Consider the following 15,743-nt stretch of genomic DNA (forward strand, 5'->3'; position numbering starts at 1 on the left):
AAATTTCAGAACTTTACACAATCTGCAACAACACGGCTTTGTGAAGGAAAGGGGAGTTTGGTATTAGTACTTCACTCACTTTATATAATTCAAGTAATTGGCAAACTGGACTAAGAAAATCTATGCTGGTGAACATTACAAAAGGCATCTTATAGGATGCTGCAAAAAGAGCTATTATGCCAGCCTGGTTGGCTGAGTGATTAGCATATCTGCTCTCCAGCCAAGAGATCCCACCATGGGCATGGATGTTTGTGCTTGTCTGTGTAGTACTAGTGGCAGTGGTAGATGGCATTGGTGTAGATGATGAAAGTAGTTAGTGGTGGATTAAGTGGGGGAGACAGTGGTAGGGTAGGTGCCCTCCCTCGATGAGTCTTTGGACTCCCTGGAGGTGTCATGTAATAATATAAACCAGACAAACAGGAATGAATATGAAGCTTGCTGAAATGGATGAGAAGGTGGTGAATAAGACAAACAAATAGCAGTATATCAAGGAGAAGATAGGTGATCAGTAGTGTGCCATGCAGGTCTGTGTTTGAGCTACTACTGTTTAATTTCTAAGTCATATCATAATATTATGAATGATACCAGTGATCTACAGGCCACATAATCTGGGAATCCTACTTATAAACCAAACATAATACATCTTCAAGTGACTTAATGCGTCTGAAAAGTAAGATGGTGTGGATTCAGACTAGGCAACAAAAATTGTATACATCCTAAAGCCTTTCATAAAACATCCATTCCACAGTAGATTGGAACCCATAGCCACATGGTTGTAGAACAGGTACGTTATCTACTCAGCTAAACTGGTTGACACTTTTTCGATATGATTTTCCTTTGACAGAATATACAGGAAATAGCGTCAGTCAGTTTAGCTGAGTAGATAATGTATCTGTTCTCCAACCATGTGGCTATGGCTTCCAATCTACTGTGGTATGGATGTTTTATGAAAGGCTGTATTTAAGATGCTTATTATTATCATAATCCAGGCATCACCATAGTCTTAAGACTAGTCATAAATTGGCTCATATTAACCATTATTCAAAACAATTCAATACAATACAATATTCAATACAATGCCTATTCTACCTCTACTTAAACTTCATTGAGAATGCACTGAACAACCTCTAGCAATCCACTCCACTGTAAACAGAGAATCTGAACCTAACATCGTTGCTAACCACACTCTTACTCAACTTCCAGAAGTGATACCTTATCTCTCTTCTATTATGTATTAAAAAATTTCTTCTCTAATGCTGGTGACCATCATCCTTAACCCCCTGAAACCCAAGCAACCAAATATAAACCTGAACATATTATAAGGTCAAATCTTTAAAGAGGTACATTAACTTGCCTATTTTTGTCATTTTGTCTGAAACATAAGTGATCCATTGTGCCATTTAGCAAAGCTTTTGTTAAATGTCTGCTGAACTTCAATTCCTTGTCCACCATCATCATTCCCTAATTCTTAGCCTCAATTTTTTTTTTACAGTGCAGTCTCATCGAATATAATACACAGCTTTTAATCTTTTCAGTCAAAAGTGAACAATAACTGCACCTTTATACAATAAACTGGTAACCATTCGATTGAACCATTATGCTTTTCCCCACAATGTCAGCCTATTTACATCATCCTGCAGGATTGTTGCCACTTTACTATTGTCCTTCCCTTGGACATCATCAGCAAACAGCTGGATAGTCCCATCCCAAAAGTCATCCCTAATATCATTAACTCTCAAAAACTTACGCATTAAAACAGCAGCAGTTCAAACACAGAGCTGTGCTGCACACTACTAGTCACCTCTCCCTGTTCCAGTTGTCCATTACTACTTTGATGACTGTCCATCAACCACCCCCTCTTATCCATATCACCAGCTTCATATTCATCCATATTGAATCCATTTACATAAGATTTCTGTGCAGCATTCTGTCATATGCCTTTGCAATGTTCTAAGGTCTAGGACATTAGTTTCCAATTATAGAACATTTGTAGTTATACTTAAGATATTAAAGACAATGGTTAGTCTTCTTCTGCAGCATCACATTAATGGACACAGGTTCTCATAGAATGATGATTGAAGGCAGTTCTTAGCAATTAACTTGCATTTTATGGATGAAGGTGAAGGAGACTTGTATACACTGATATTCTTGGGATTTGCAGAGGCATTGGATAGATTGCCACATGACAAGCTGGTGTACAAGCAGCTGAGGAAGATAGAAATGAATAATATAATGAAAAGATGAATTTGAGATTGCTCTCAATGATACCAGTAAGTTATTTGTGGCAATGTCCTCCCAAAAAAGACAGGTAACCAATGATATTTCCCAGCATTATTTTCTTGATCACCCTTATGTTTTAACTTACTTGCTAACTTCCTGTTGACTGACAAGAGCTATTTGGTTGTTTGCTGATTATGCAAAATTAGGGAGAGTTGCAATAAGTGATGTTAGTGTTAATGTCCTTCAGGAAGATTTGCATGAACTTGGCCAAATGAGTGGGATTCTAGTTGTTTTAATGCTATAAGTACAAGGCATTTCATGTTTTTTTAAAGTAGAGGGGGGACGAGATTTGCGAGATGAGTTCTGCTGTAAGAGAGGCCTCAATCTATTCTCCATACTTTTTTTTTTAATCTAGTTGTCATGGCATCAAAAAAATAAATCCTTTCCTCAATGACCTGGTTCTGGCTATTTGTTCTGAGCCACATCAGAAAAAATAGCCAGAATCTTAACGAAATACAATCTTTTGCAACTTTTAATCACCATTTAAAACTAGCTATCTTTATCTGCTTCGCTAAAAGACAAACTACTTCCTCTCTTAGTTCCAGGTCTTTATGCAGTTCTTTGTTCCTAAAAGTTGGTCTACTTTGGGCAAACAGGAAGATCAACTACCATCCACATAAAAGAACAAAAATATATTGGCAGTCATGACTATGGTTAATTGGGCCTTGTAGACCATACTTTGGATATAGCTCATAGAATCAATTGAAAAAAGATCACTATAATCCACAGTAAATTTAGAAGAGAAACATTTTTTGGAATCTGCTGCTGTTCTTAAAAATCAGATTAATTCAAATAAATATAGTCTATAGTTTGCTAGAAGGCTACACAGTGTGTAGTGTTTGCAGAGAGCTCCCGCAAAGATAAGTATTATTTTGAGAATAAATTGGTAATATTGATTTAATCTTGATGTGGTATTGTTTGTTTTTGGTAGCTTGGTGTGTATGTGTGATTTTTGGTGTTCCGCCTTAATTAAACTAGTAGTTTAAAAGATACAATTGATAGCACAGGACACCAATGTGACGTAAAACAATGGCAACCAAGACTTCGCCATCTTTGTTCAAGAACTTTAATTTTAATGTAAGGGAATTCGTCAAGTGTGACACGTGTGGTATGTATGCATTCCCGAAAGAAGCTGGAGTTTGGATAGATAACGATAGTGGTGGGACACTATGCCAAAAGTGTAAGGAAAGTGAAGAATTGCAGTGTGGGTCAGGTCATGAGACAGTTGTAGAAGAAAGCCAGAATGTGAGAGAAAATAGTGTTTGACAGTAAATTGCGATGTTGTACAAAATAGCAATGAGAGCGGTGATGAAAGAGAGAGTGGAAGTAATTATACAGAGGGAGAAAATGGTTTGAATGATGAAAAAAAATGAGAAATTAGCTGTAATGAGTGAGATCGCATGGTTACACGGAGTAATACATAGGCGAAGCTGCAGTTGGAGAGACTGCAAAACTTTCCCGAGTGCCCCAGCAAACGGAAATAAACAAGTGTATGAAAGGTTGTAATAATAAGCGCATGATTGGGAGTGTTTCAGAAATGAAGGAAAGAGTGTTGTATGGTGACTCGTTAGTAAGAGGTGTGATAGATGAGAATTTGACCAAATCATACTTACCAGGTGCGAAAATTAAGGATGTAAGTGAGAGTATTAGTATGCAGAAGCTGAGGGTGAAAGAAATTAGTCATAGGGACAAATGATTTGAAAGGAGATAAATTTGATATGAGAGAGGACTTCAAGCAATTATTAGAGGTAGCGAAAGAAAAGAGTGACAGAGTTAGGATAGCAAGTCTGTTGCCGCGGGATGACAGAAGAGTTTAGAAGGAGGGCCATAATCACAAATGACTTTATGTGCAGGTTATGCAGACGGTGTGGTGTGGTGTGGAGTTTGTGGATGTGTGGAGTGAGTTTGATGGGTGAAAGGATTTGTACAAGATGGATGGCTTACATTTGAATGGATTTCGTGTACAAAGACTGGAAAAAATGTTGCTGAGAGAAGTGAGAGTGAATGTGCAAAATCAGGGAAACTAGAACTATTAAGGAGGGGAGGACGTGGATATGCGACATCAGTGAGGCAGTTGAGTATAAGAATGTTTATAATGTGCCCGAGCCAGTACGAAGGACAAGAAATCAGAATGGGATAGTTAGTATAATGCATCAAGATAGGAGTGGGACAAATGGACTTCTGCATTTCATGTATACTAATGCCAGGATTATTAGGAACAAGGAAGAAATTTTGGCCTTGGTTGGCTCTTCCTGGCCACAGGTTAGTGAAATGCATTAGTGAAACATGGCTGACAAAGATGATATAGTTAGTGGGATAGAATGTGTAGGGTATAGTGTGTTCAGGAGGGACAGAGAGAATAAAATGGGGGGGGGGGGGAGAAGCATTATTGATGATAGCTGATGAACTGCAACCAAGGAGAATAGAAGTTGTATTGCAGGATAGTGAAAGGAGCTCATTTGAGGTTATTTGGTGTGAGATCGAGACTAACAGAACACAATGTACAGTTGGGTGCTGCTATAGACCAACTGATGGAATATATGGTGGAGATAGTATGCATAGGCAAAATTGATGAAATGAGTGGAAGGAAGGTAATGATTATGGGGGATTTCAACTATAGTAACATTGATTGAAAGGAGGAGAGGATACATGTGAGGAAGGAACTGGATTTTATTTAGTTACTGAGGGATAACTATCTGAGACAGCATGTAATGGAAATAATAGGGGTTCGAGGGTGTTTGACCTAGTAATAGCATCTGAGAATTTGACTAATGAATATGACCATGTTGCCACCTATTGGTGAGAGTCATCACAGAGTCTTGACCTGGGAGGTGGTTAAATGTGTGAAATTTTCGGTTAAGACAGGGTACAGACAGGGGATGCTTAAGGGTCAAAGCTGTATAACTGAGAGGAGACTTCCACATAGCCTTTAAAGGAATGCGGAGAGCCGACCAGGGCTTCTGACCTAATGTCCAATCCTCACCTTCTCGTGGTGTGCACCCTGTTGGGTATCTACTTGGATACTGAACGAATGAGGATGGGCTGGCAATTTGGGATTTAGCCAACCAAATTGTATGCTTATTGGTTAAACCAAAATAAAAAATGATGGTACTGTTGGATTCTGATTATGTAGAGATTAGAGTAATTATTATTTGCTTCAGAATCCAACATGATCTTCCATCACAAAGGCTAGACTTGTAAATATTATTTAATGTAAACAACTTATTTTACAATTTATTATTCATATAACTACTTTAATTTTGTCTAATATTTAATCAAGATATATGTATTAATAATGAAAAGACTTAAATATTATTAAGCTATTTTAATTATTACTATGTTAATATTATAAGAACTTGTATTTGATAATTTAACTGCGCATTATTTGAAATGTATATATTCCTTATTTATTCCTATTTGTAGAAGTTTAGCATTATGCAATACTTCAATTTTATTATATTTTGTTTGGTTGTCATGGAAACGTATGTAAGTGAACGAGCACGTTTTTGGAACAGAACGTTGGGAGAAAGCTGAAAGTTTACTAAAAAGGAATTAGTTAAAGAGATCACGAGAAGAATTTAGGCGGGAAAAACTGATATAAAAAGCGAGGAATGCTGGAAAAGAAAAGCATTAGAGATTTATTAGAGAGGGATTGGCATTAGGTTGGAATCAGAGCATTCGGCATTCGAAAACCACAGTGCGATAATAGCGAGTCGGCAAGTCACTCAAGCAGCTAAATAAAGTCTACTAGTCGAGAAGAGGTTAGCTTATAAGTTTCGGAATAACAAATAAAGCTACAGAAGATAGCTAAGTGATTACGAATAGACTAGCGATTACTTGAGTTGAGATTTAATTTCAGGGCCGACCTGTCAAGGACACACAGAATATTTAAATAAAGCACGGAGTTACTAGAATAGTAGAGGCTGTAAAAATTGAAGTTTACCGTTAGCTGTGCTTAGAATTATAGTGCCTAAAGAATTAATCAAATGCCAGAGGAATGAACAACTGTGCATATAAAACCTAAAGTTAAGGAATTGTGTATTCCATTATTTCATTAGTGATCAGTAGTACTTTATGCAACAACATTTGTTTATGTGTATTGTGACGGATGATAAATTCAGTTATTTCTTAGAAGAAATTATTTAATGAGTGCAGTGTACTGTTTAAAGTGTTTACAGTTGTAAAAGGTGTAAATGTATAAGTAGATGAAGATAGAAGATTATCGGTAAGATTATTCCAACCATTAATACGCGTGGATTAATATTCCTATACAGAGAAGTGTGCGAGTTTCATCCTAGAATTTCCCTATACTAACAGTAACTATTTCGGAAATTAGCTGAAGTGTAAATTTAAAGGTGTTTGCTTGTAAAGTGGTGTCACTGCAATTTTATTGTATTTAGAACTTAAAGAACTGTGAGAAGACTGTATTACAGATAACAGAATTACCATTGTCTAAGTTTGCATGACTTTATTATCAGAAAGGCTGAAGTGTTTATAACAACTTATTTAATATTTTGATCATAAGTGTATAATTTGTGATTTTAAAATTAAATGTTTGTTTTTGTTTATCTAAAGTTGTATTTTGCCTGAATCTCTTTCACTGCACCATTCATAAAATATTCGAACCAATGCGGGTAAATTAAACAAGTCAAATATACTCGGCCAGTATATATAATATTAACATCAAGAAGGAGTGATAGTTGTGAGTTGGTTTATCTTCAGTTTTTGAACTCATTCAGATGTAAAGTGGTGCAGTCTTTAAATATAAATTTTCTTTATAGTTGAATTAGAAATCAACTTACAACTTATCAATTAGTTAAGAACATCGTAATAGTGATCATGTCGGATCCAAAGTATAGATTAAGAAGAAGTAGGATCCAACAGTACGACATGACAAAATTTCATGCCGGATGGGGCGTTGCCCGGTTAAACAAGGCCCCCGTTGTTTTCGCCAGGGAACCAGGGCGAACAGCGAAAAATCAGCTACTGGAACAAATCTGAAAACACACCCCCAACTCAACATCACCAGAGTTAAAGATCGGTACTATCAACATAAGAAGCCTGAATGGCAAAGAAATGGAGCTAGCTGAGGAATTAGATAAGTACTAGATCGACATAATAGGGGTGACTGAAACAAAAAAAGACAAAAACTGGTGAGATCTTTCTGAACAATAAATACAAAATGTTATATACAGGCAATGACAATCAAGGAAAAGAAGGAGTAGCCATAGTATTCAACACAAAATATGAGGCTAATCTTCTTAAATGGCAGTCATTCGCAAGTAGAGTAATGTGGGCAAATATGAGAATGATGAACTGGAGAATGAGACTTATTTGTGCCTATGATCCCACAGAAGGTTCTACTAAGGTAGAAGTGGAGGAATTTTTTGAGGCTTTAGAAAAAGCAACTGACACAATGAAAAAGGAAAAGTTGGTCCTTGTTGGGGATCTAAATAGCAGAGTAGGAAATGATTGTGAGACATACAAAAATATTTTGGGAAAATGTGGAGAAAAGAGCAAAGCTAATAATTGCAAATATCTGTTGGATTTCTGCTCATTACATGGACTGGTTATTACTAACACCATGTTCCAACATAAAAATGTGCACAAATTCACATGGAGAGAAGAGCCAAGGAATAAGAAAAGTCTCATTGACTATGTTATTGTTGATAGTGATGTTTTCTCCCTGGTGCAGGACACCAGAGTGTACAGAAGATTTGAAATTGGAAGTGATCACTATTTAGTCTGGAGCAGGATAAAATTGAATTTCATATTGAAAAGAATAACATGTAAGACAGTTTTAAAGCGAATAAAAGTTGAGCAGCTCTAAGATGTGAACTGTAGACTAAAATACACAAAGATTACTGAAGAAAAAATGAAAGAGTTTGAGAACAGGAATGAAACCTTAGAGATTCAGTGGCAAACTGAAGAAAACATTGATTGATTCTGCCAGAGAGGCATGTGGTGAGGTTGTCTGCAAGGATAAAAAAAATCAGAACTCCCTGGTGGACACAGGAAGTTAAAGAGGCAGTGAAGGAAAAGAAGAAAGCATATCAAAAGTTCCTGGCAAATAAGTCAGCTTGTGCTCTTAGACAATACAGACAAATGCAAGAATGCTAAACACTGTGTAAAACTAGCTAAACAAAAGTCATGGGAGGACTTTGGCAAGAATATAGAAAATAAACATCAAGAAGGTGGCAAAATATTCTGGAGGTTGTTGAAGAAGCTTAGGAATGGAGGAAAGAGTGCTGTAAAAGGAGTTAGAGATGATAAAGGTGACATGAAAACGAGAGAAAAAGATATCCTTGAAGTATGGAGTAATTACTTTGAAAAACTGCTAAATGAAACAAGCAGTGATGACAGCACAGTGGTAAAAAACACTGACCAGGCATGCAGTCAGGAATATATATCCATACTTGAAGTAGAAAAAGCCATCAAAGGCTTGAAATGTGGAAAGGCAGCAGGAGTAGATGATATTCGACCAGAAATGCTGAAGTATGGTAGTATAAGAGTCTTACAGTGGCTGCACTGCATAGTTCAGAAAGCCCCTGGACAGAGGGACGAATTCCCGATGTTTGGAGTAGAGCTCTCATAGTACCCATATATAAAAAAGGGAAATAAAACTGAATGTGAGAATTACAGGGTATTTCCCTACTGAGTGTTCCTGGCAAGATCTATGCAAGTATACTTGAGAAACGGTTGATAAGAATTGTGGAAGAAAAGCTTGGTGAAGAACAAGCTGGATTCAGGCCAAATAGTGGCTGTCAGGATCAGATCTTCACTTTACGACAAATAGTCGAGAAAGCATGGGAATATAAGAAAGATCTGTATTTAAGTTTTGTTGATTTGGAAAAGGCATATGACAAGGTGCCTACAGAGAAGCTATTCAATACGCTACAGTTATATGGTGTCAATGGGGCATCATATCAAGCAATACTTAGTCTTTATTTGAGTTGTAAGTCAGCTGTTAGAATTGAAGTACAGGAAGATGGTTTAATATTAAATCTGGTGTGAGACAAGGATGTACATTATCCCCTCTGTTATTCATTATCTATATGGATCACATTGTGAAGGAAAGTGGTATTAAACGTGATATCAAAATTGGAGATATTAATGTCAGCTCTTTGCTTTATGCGGATGATGTTATACTTCTAAATAAATCCGCTACAAGTCTGCAAGATTCTCTGACTAAATTGAATGAATAGCTATTGTAATAAATATGGTATGAAGGTCAGCAATAAAAAGACAAAGACAATGAAAATAGGCAGAATCATTGAAAATGTCAACTGTGTTGTGAACGGGGAACCTGTGGAACAAGTGAAACATTTCAGCTACTTAGGCACGATTTTTACTGAAGATGGTAAATGAAATATAGAAATAGACAACAGAATCAACAAATCTTACCTCTAAAGAGTGGTAATGAATAAATTCATTACCTCTCTTTAGCTACTCTCACCAACCAAGTCACCCTCCTTGCCTGGTCTTTGTAGACCACATGAAATTGGTTATTTCCACTTCTCTTATGGTGCCTCTACAATGCCCTTTTTCTGTGTATCGCATGCTTAATCTCTTTATTCATCCATCTCACACCTACCTTATTTAACCTTCTCACCCTTGGAATAAATTTAGACATTGAATCTATTAGACAGTTTTTGAAAATCCTCCAAGCTGCATTGATCTCTTTTCCAGATAACTCCTCATTTCATGCTACACCCACAAACTGTCTCCTGAGCTCTTCATAATCACCCCCCCCCCTTGTAATTCCACAGATACCCTCTTCTCACAGAGGTCTTCACACTGCTGGCAACAACTCAGGTAATCACCTCATGGTCACATTCTACTGTTCATAGGAAAGCAATAAATATATTGCTGCAGTTTTCAACATCTTACATGCGTGAGCAAACTTTTTCTTGTGTGACAAGTATTAAGAGCAAAGACAGAAATCATCTCCTTTCTGGTGAAGATGAAATCCATGTTTGTTTATCTAAAATATTAAGTATTTGTGTACCAAAAGACAAGCATAGGTTTCACATTAGAAAATTAAACTTTATTATTCATATTTGTTTCAAAAATAACAATTCTTTGGACATATTTTTGTTTATGACATTTTACTTTGATTTATCTTATTATTTTGAAAATTACAAATAAATGATAAAGTTATTATAGCACTTATTTGTTTTGCTCACGGTCTTTAAATTCATAAATAATAAAGAAAGATACTAATAATGATATATAATAATTATTATGTAGGAGTTCCTGCAATGTGGATATTATTTCAAGGGTTCCGCAAGGGCAAAAAGGTTGAGAAACGCTGATCTAACCATTCATGTAATATTGCTGACAGATGGGGAACACTATAATCATAGAAAATAAGTGCTCCTGTGCAAAATAACTGTTACCTATTTTATCACTACAGAATCAATATTTAAAGCATCCTCGTTATAAATTTACATTTAAGAGATTTCAAATATTAACTTACTTCAGAGAATTTTCCAGACTGTAATTGAAACTGAAGTAAACTGGCAATTCCTTTTTTCATATTTGAAATTGTTATATCTTCATCAGGTATCATAAATAATTTTTCTACTTTCCCATTTTTTAGTGTAATATATATGGGTAAACTTTTGAAACTATCTAAAGTTGAAGCATGCTCCTTAAAAGATCCAGATGACTTAGACACATGAAGTTTTGGATTGAATAACTGCGTGAAACAAAGAAACTAAATTTTATATATCTGTTAATAAAAATATCAAATACATTAAATAAATACATTAAGTTACAAAACATACACCCCCACATCTGATATCCATATCATAACTGTACAAAACACATCTTGACAATCTAATTACTTGGTCCACATCTAGTTAGAAGTACATGATCAATTTTTTTTTTTTTTTGCACAGCACCTTTGTTTTCAGTGCTTGTGTTATTAGAATTTATTAACTGCATTTCTTCATGTTTAACATTATTTACCAGCAACTGATTGAATTTGGTGTTCAATAATTTTTAAACTTAAGTTTAAAAAGAATGAGTGCCCCACTCAGTTGTACCAAATACAGGAAGTTTGCTAAGAAGCATAAAGACCATTTTCAATGAAAGTCTAATATCTTTTAATGTATTCTTTACCAAAAGTGAAAGGACTTTCATTTGCAAGTAAGTGTTATGAAAGCGAGTACTGGAAGTGTGGGTTCTGTGGAGAGTGAGTGGAGCAGTAGATATGTAACAGGGAATAGGTGCAAAAATGTAAGCAGTGGATAGATGGATAGGATTAAGAGAAAGTGATGATCACAAGAGTAGTAGTAGTATGAATGATATGAAAAATTAATTGGCTATAATGAGAGAGAGAGCTCACATGGAATCTTTCATAGAACAAAGTGAGAGCTTGAGCAAATACAGGAACATTTAGCAAGTGGTACAGCTGAGAACAAAAAGAAATGAAGAAAAATAGATGAGAGAAAAGAAAAAGGAATGCTAAACTAAGCAAGAAAGGAAAAGTAAGCAGAAAGTCTTTGAATGGCGATTTCATGATAAGAGCAGTGCTTGACGAGAGCATGACAAATATTCTTCCTAGGTGTGAAGATTAAAAATATTAATGAGGCTATTAGGATGCAGAAGACAAAGAAAAAGTTGTTTAGACAGGAATTAATGATTTGAAAGGAGACAGGCATGGTATTAGGGAGGGCATAAAACAGTTACTAAAAGTAGTGATAAAGAATGAGTCTCCTGACATGACTGTGAATGAGTCAATATATAGGCTATGCTCTATAATAATGTAGAATGAATTCGATGGATGAAAGGACTCAAAGATGGTTTGCACTTGAATGGATTTGGTGTTCAGAGTGTTAGACTCTGAACACCAAATTAGACTCACTTCTAATCTCACTCCATTCAACAGCACTTTTTCATAGTCTGGAAGTACTGTTGGATGGAGTGAGATTAGAAGTGAAAAATCAGGGAAGCTAGAGCTATTGGTGATTAAGGGTCAAAGCTGTATAACTGAGAGGAGATCTCCACATAGTCTTTAAAAGGAATGCACAGAACAACCAAGGCTTCTGACCTAATGTACAATCCTCACCTTCTCATGGTATACCATGTTAAGTATCTACCTAGATACTACAGGAAGAAGGATGGGCTAGCAATTTGGGATTTAGCAGACTGAATTGTATTCTTATTGGCTTAAACCACAATTTAAAATGATGGTACAACATGACAGAATTTCATACCGGCTGTAGTGTTGCCCGTTAGACAAAGTCCCCATTGTTTTCACCAGGGAACCAGGGTAAGCAGCAAAAAACTAAGCTACTGGAACAATCCTAAAACAGCACCACCTAACTCAATATCACCAGAATTCAAGATCGGTAGAATCGAAATAAGAAGTCTGAATGGCAAAGAAATGGAACTAGCAGAACTGGATAAGTACCAGATTGATATGATAAGGATGACTGAAACAAAAAAACTGGTGAAATCTTTCTAAGCAATAAATACAAAATGTTATATTCAAACAATAACAATCAGGGAAAAAAAGGATTTGCTACAGTATTCAACACTAAATATGAGGCTAATCTTGAATGGCAGGCAATATCAAGTAGAGTGATGTGGGCAATTTTATCAGAATGGGGAACTGGACAATGAGACTTATTTGTGCCAGACAGAAGGTTCTACTAAGGAAGAAGTGGAGGAATTTGAGACTTTAGAGAAAGCAACTAACACAATGAAAAAGGAAAAGTTGGTCCGTGTTAGAGATCTAAATAGCAGAGTAGGAAATGATTGTCAGACATACAAAAATATTTTTGGAAACTCTGGAGAAAAGAGCAAAACTAATAATAATAATGGAAATACATGTTGGATTTCTGCTCAGGACATGGACTGGTTATTACTAACACAATGTTCCAACATAAAAATGTGCACAAATTCACATGGAGAGAAGAAGCAAGGAATAAGAAAAGTCTCATTGACTATGTTATTGTTGATAGAGATGTTTTCTCACTGGTGCAAGACACTAGAGGATAGAGAGCATTTGAAATGACCACCATTTAGTCTTGAGCAGGATAAAACTGAATTTCATATTAAAAAGAAGAATATGTAAGAAAGTTATAAAGCAAATAAAAGTTGAGCAGCTCTCAGATGTGAACTATAGAATAAAATACACAAACATTACTCAAAAAAATAATGAAGGAGTATGAGAACTGGAAGCAAACCTCAGAGATTCAGTGGCAAGCCCTGAAGAAAACATTGATTCAAAGAGGCATGTGGGAGGTTTTCTGCAAGGATAGAAAAATCAGAACTACATGGTGGACACAGTAAGTTAAACAGGAAGGGGGAAAAAAAAGCATAACGATAATTCCTGGAAAATAAGTCAGCTTGTGCTCTTGGAGAATACAGAGACAAATCTAAGAAAGCTAAACACTGTATGAAATTAGCACTGTGTTTCACTCTGTGAAACTACCTAAACAAAAGTCATGGGAAGACTTTGGTAAGAACATAGAAAATAAATATCAGGAAGGTGAAAAGATATTCTGGAGGCTGTTGAAAAAGCTCAGAAATAAAGAAAAGAGTGCTGTAAAAGGAATTAGAGATGATAAAGATGAAATGAAAATGGAGAAAAAAGATATCCTTAATGTATGAAGTAATTACTTCAAAAAATTGCTAAATGAAACAATGACAGCACTGTGGTAAAAAACACTCAACAGGCATGCAATCAGGAATACATATTCATACATGAAGTAGAAAAAGCTATCAAAATCCTGAAATGAAAAAAGTGTAAACGCAGCTGGAGTAGATATCTGACAAGAAATGCTTAAGTATAGAGGTATAAACGCCTTACAGTGGCTGCACTGTATAATTCAGAAGGCCTGGACACAGGGAAGAATTCCAGATGATTGGAGTAGAACTCTCATAGTACCTATATATAAAAAGGGAAATAAAACTGAATGTGAGAATTACAGAAGTATTTCCCTATTGAATGTTCCTGGTAAGATTTATGCAAGCATACTTGAGAAACGATTGAGAAGGATTGTGGAAGGGAAGAACCTTGGTGAAGAACAAGCTGGATTCAGGCCAAAGAGAGGCTGTCAAGATCAGATTTTCACTTTACAAACAATAATTAAGAAATCATGGTAATATATTTGCAAGAAAGGATGTGATGTGCAAGATAGGATGCCAGAAGAGTTTTTGCATGGAGGAACGACAGGAAGTGTGGCTATGGCAGTTAAGCAGAGTGAAAGGGTGGATGAGATGATTGTGATTGTGGGCATGAATTACTTGAGAGGCAGTGTAAATCGGGTGGTGAGAGAGAGAGATCTGAGATTTATGCTCGAGGTTGTACAAAAAAAAAATGCAGAGAGGAAAGATTGTGTGTGTGTGTGTGTGTGTGTATGTGTGTGTGTGTGTGTGTGTGTGTTACTCAGGTATGATAATGACAAGATGAGCAGAAGGGCAGTAATAATGAAGAGCATTATAGCCAGAATGTGTCAGAAGAGAGGACTGGAATATGTGGATGCTTGGAGAGCATTTGAGAACAGAAAGGAACTGTATGCGAGAGACCACTTGCATTTGAATGAGGACATAGACATCTGGAGAGATTGATGTTTTCTGAATGAGTCAGTGTGTCAATGCAGGGAAACTAGAACTCCCAGGGTGGATGGTAGCAGGAGTAGCCTCTTGTGGGAATGGGTGCTTGGGGGACGACATCAGGTAATGCTGAGTCCAGTGGAGTCAGGAGGGGATAATGATAGGTATAGAAACAGTGACATTTTTTATGCTTTATACTAAAGCCAGGAGTATCTGGAATAAAAAAGATGAACTGGTGGCACTGATAGCATTAGCTTGGCCAAAGATTATTGGGATCTTGGAGACGTGGTTGATGGAAGATGATATAATAACAGGAATAGAAGCAGCAGGGTACAGCATTTTACAGCAGGATGGGAAGAGAAAACGCAGTTTTGGACTACTGCTTATGATAAGTTATGACTTGTGTCCTCTAAACGTGGAGGCTTTGGAGGGAAGTGACACTAATGGTTTTAAAAGCATATGGTATGAGGTAGAGATGGGCAAAACAGGATATTCAGTAGAGTATTGCTACAAGTCAAGGAGCACAGAGGGTGAGGAGCAGGAGATGTTTAGGCAGTTGAGCTTGGCAAGAAAAAATGATTGTTATGGGAGATTTTAATCTATAGCAGTATAAATTGGGAAGAGGAAAATGCAGGTAGTAATAAGGGAATGGAATTTCTAGAATTATTGAAGGACAAATCTCTTACTCAATATGTAATAGAGAGAATAAGAGGTTCAAGAGTTTTGGATTTTGTCATAGCACCAAAAGAGCTGATAATAACTGAGATCACATCTCTCTCTCTCCCCCCAGTTGGAGAGAGTGAGCATGTGATTTTGAATAGGAAGAATGAATAGACATACAGGAGTATCAAAGAAAGGAGAACATATGTGGAATGATAAGGCAGGTGATTATA

At 36.3% G+C, this 15,743-nt stretch overlaps 1 protein-coding gene across 1 annotated transcript in view; it reads right to left on the reverse strand.

Annotated features, from left to right (window-relative positions):
* The window catches only part of LOC150104452 (microsomal triglyceride transfer protein large subunit-like), a 278,438-nt gene that overhangs the window by 220,492 nt on the left and 42,203 nt on the right, over positions 1–15,743 (reverse strand). The window contains exon 3 of the mRNA XM_090395154.1: positions 10,760–10,981. Coding sequence (XP_090251280.1) covers positions 10,760–10,981 — 222 coding nt within the window. The remainder of the gene's footprint in view (positions 1–10,759; positions 10,982–15,743) is intronic.

Source organism: Typopeltis vanoorti, chromosome 7 (genome assembly GCF_054136105.1).
Source record: "Typopeltis vanoorti isolate ZY-2024b chromosome 7, IOZ_Tvanoo_1.0, whole genome shotgun sequence".
Lineage (NCBI taxonomy): Eukaryota > Metazoa > Arthropoda > Arachnida > Uropygi > Thelyphonidae > Typopeltis > Typopeltis vanoorti.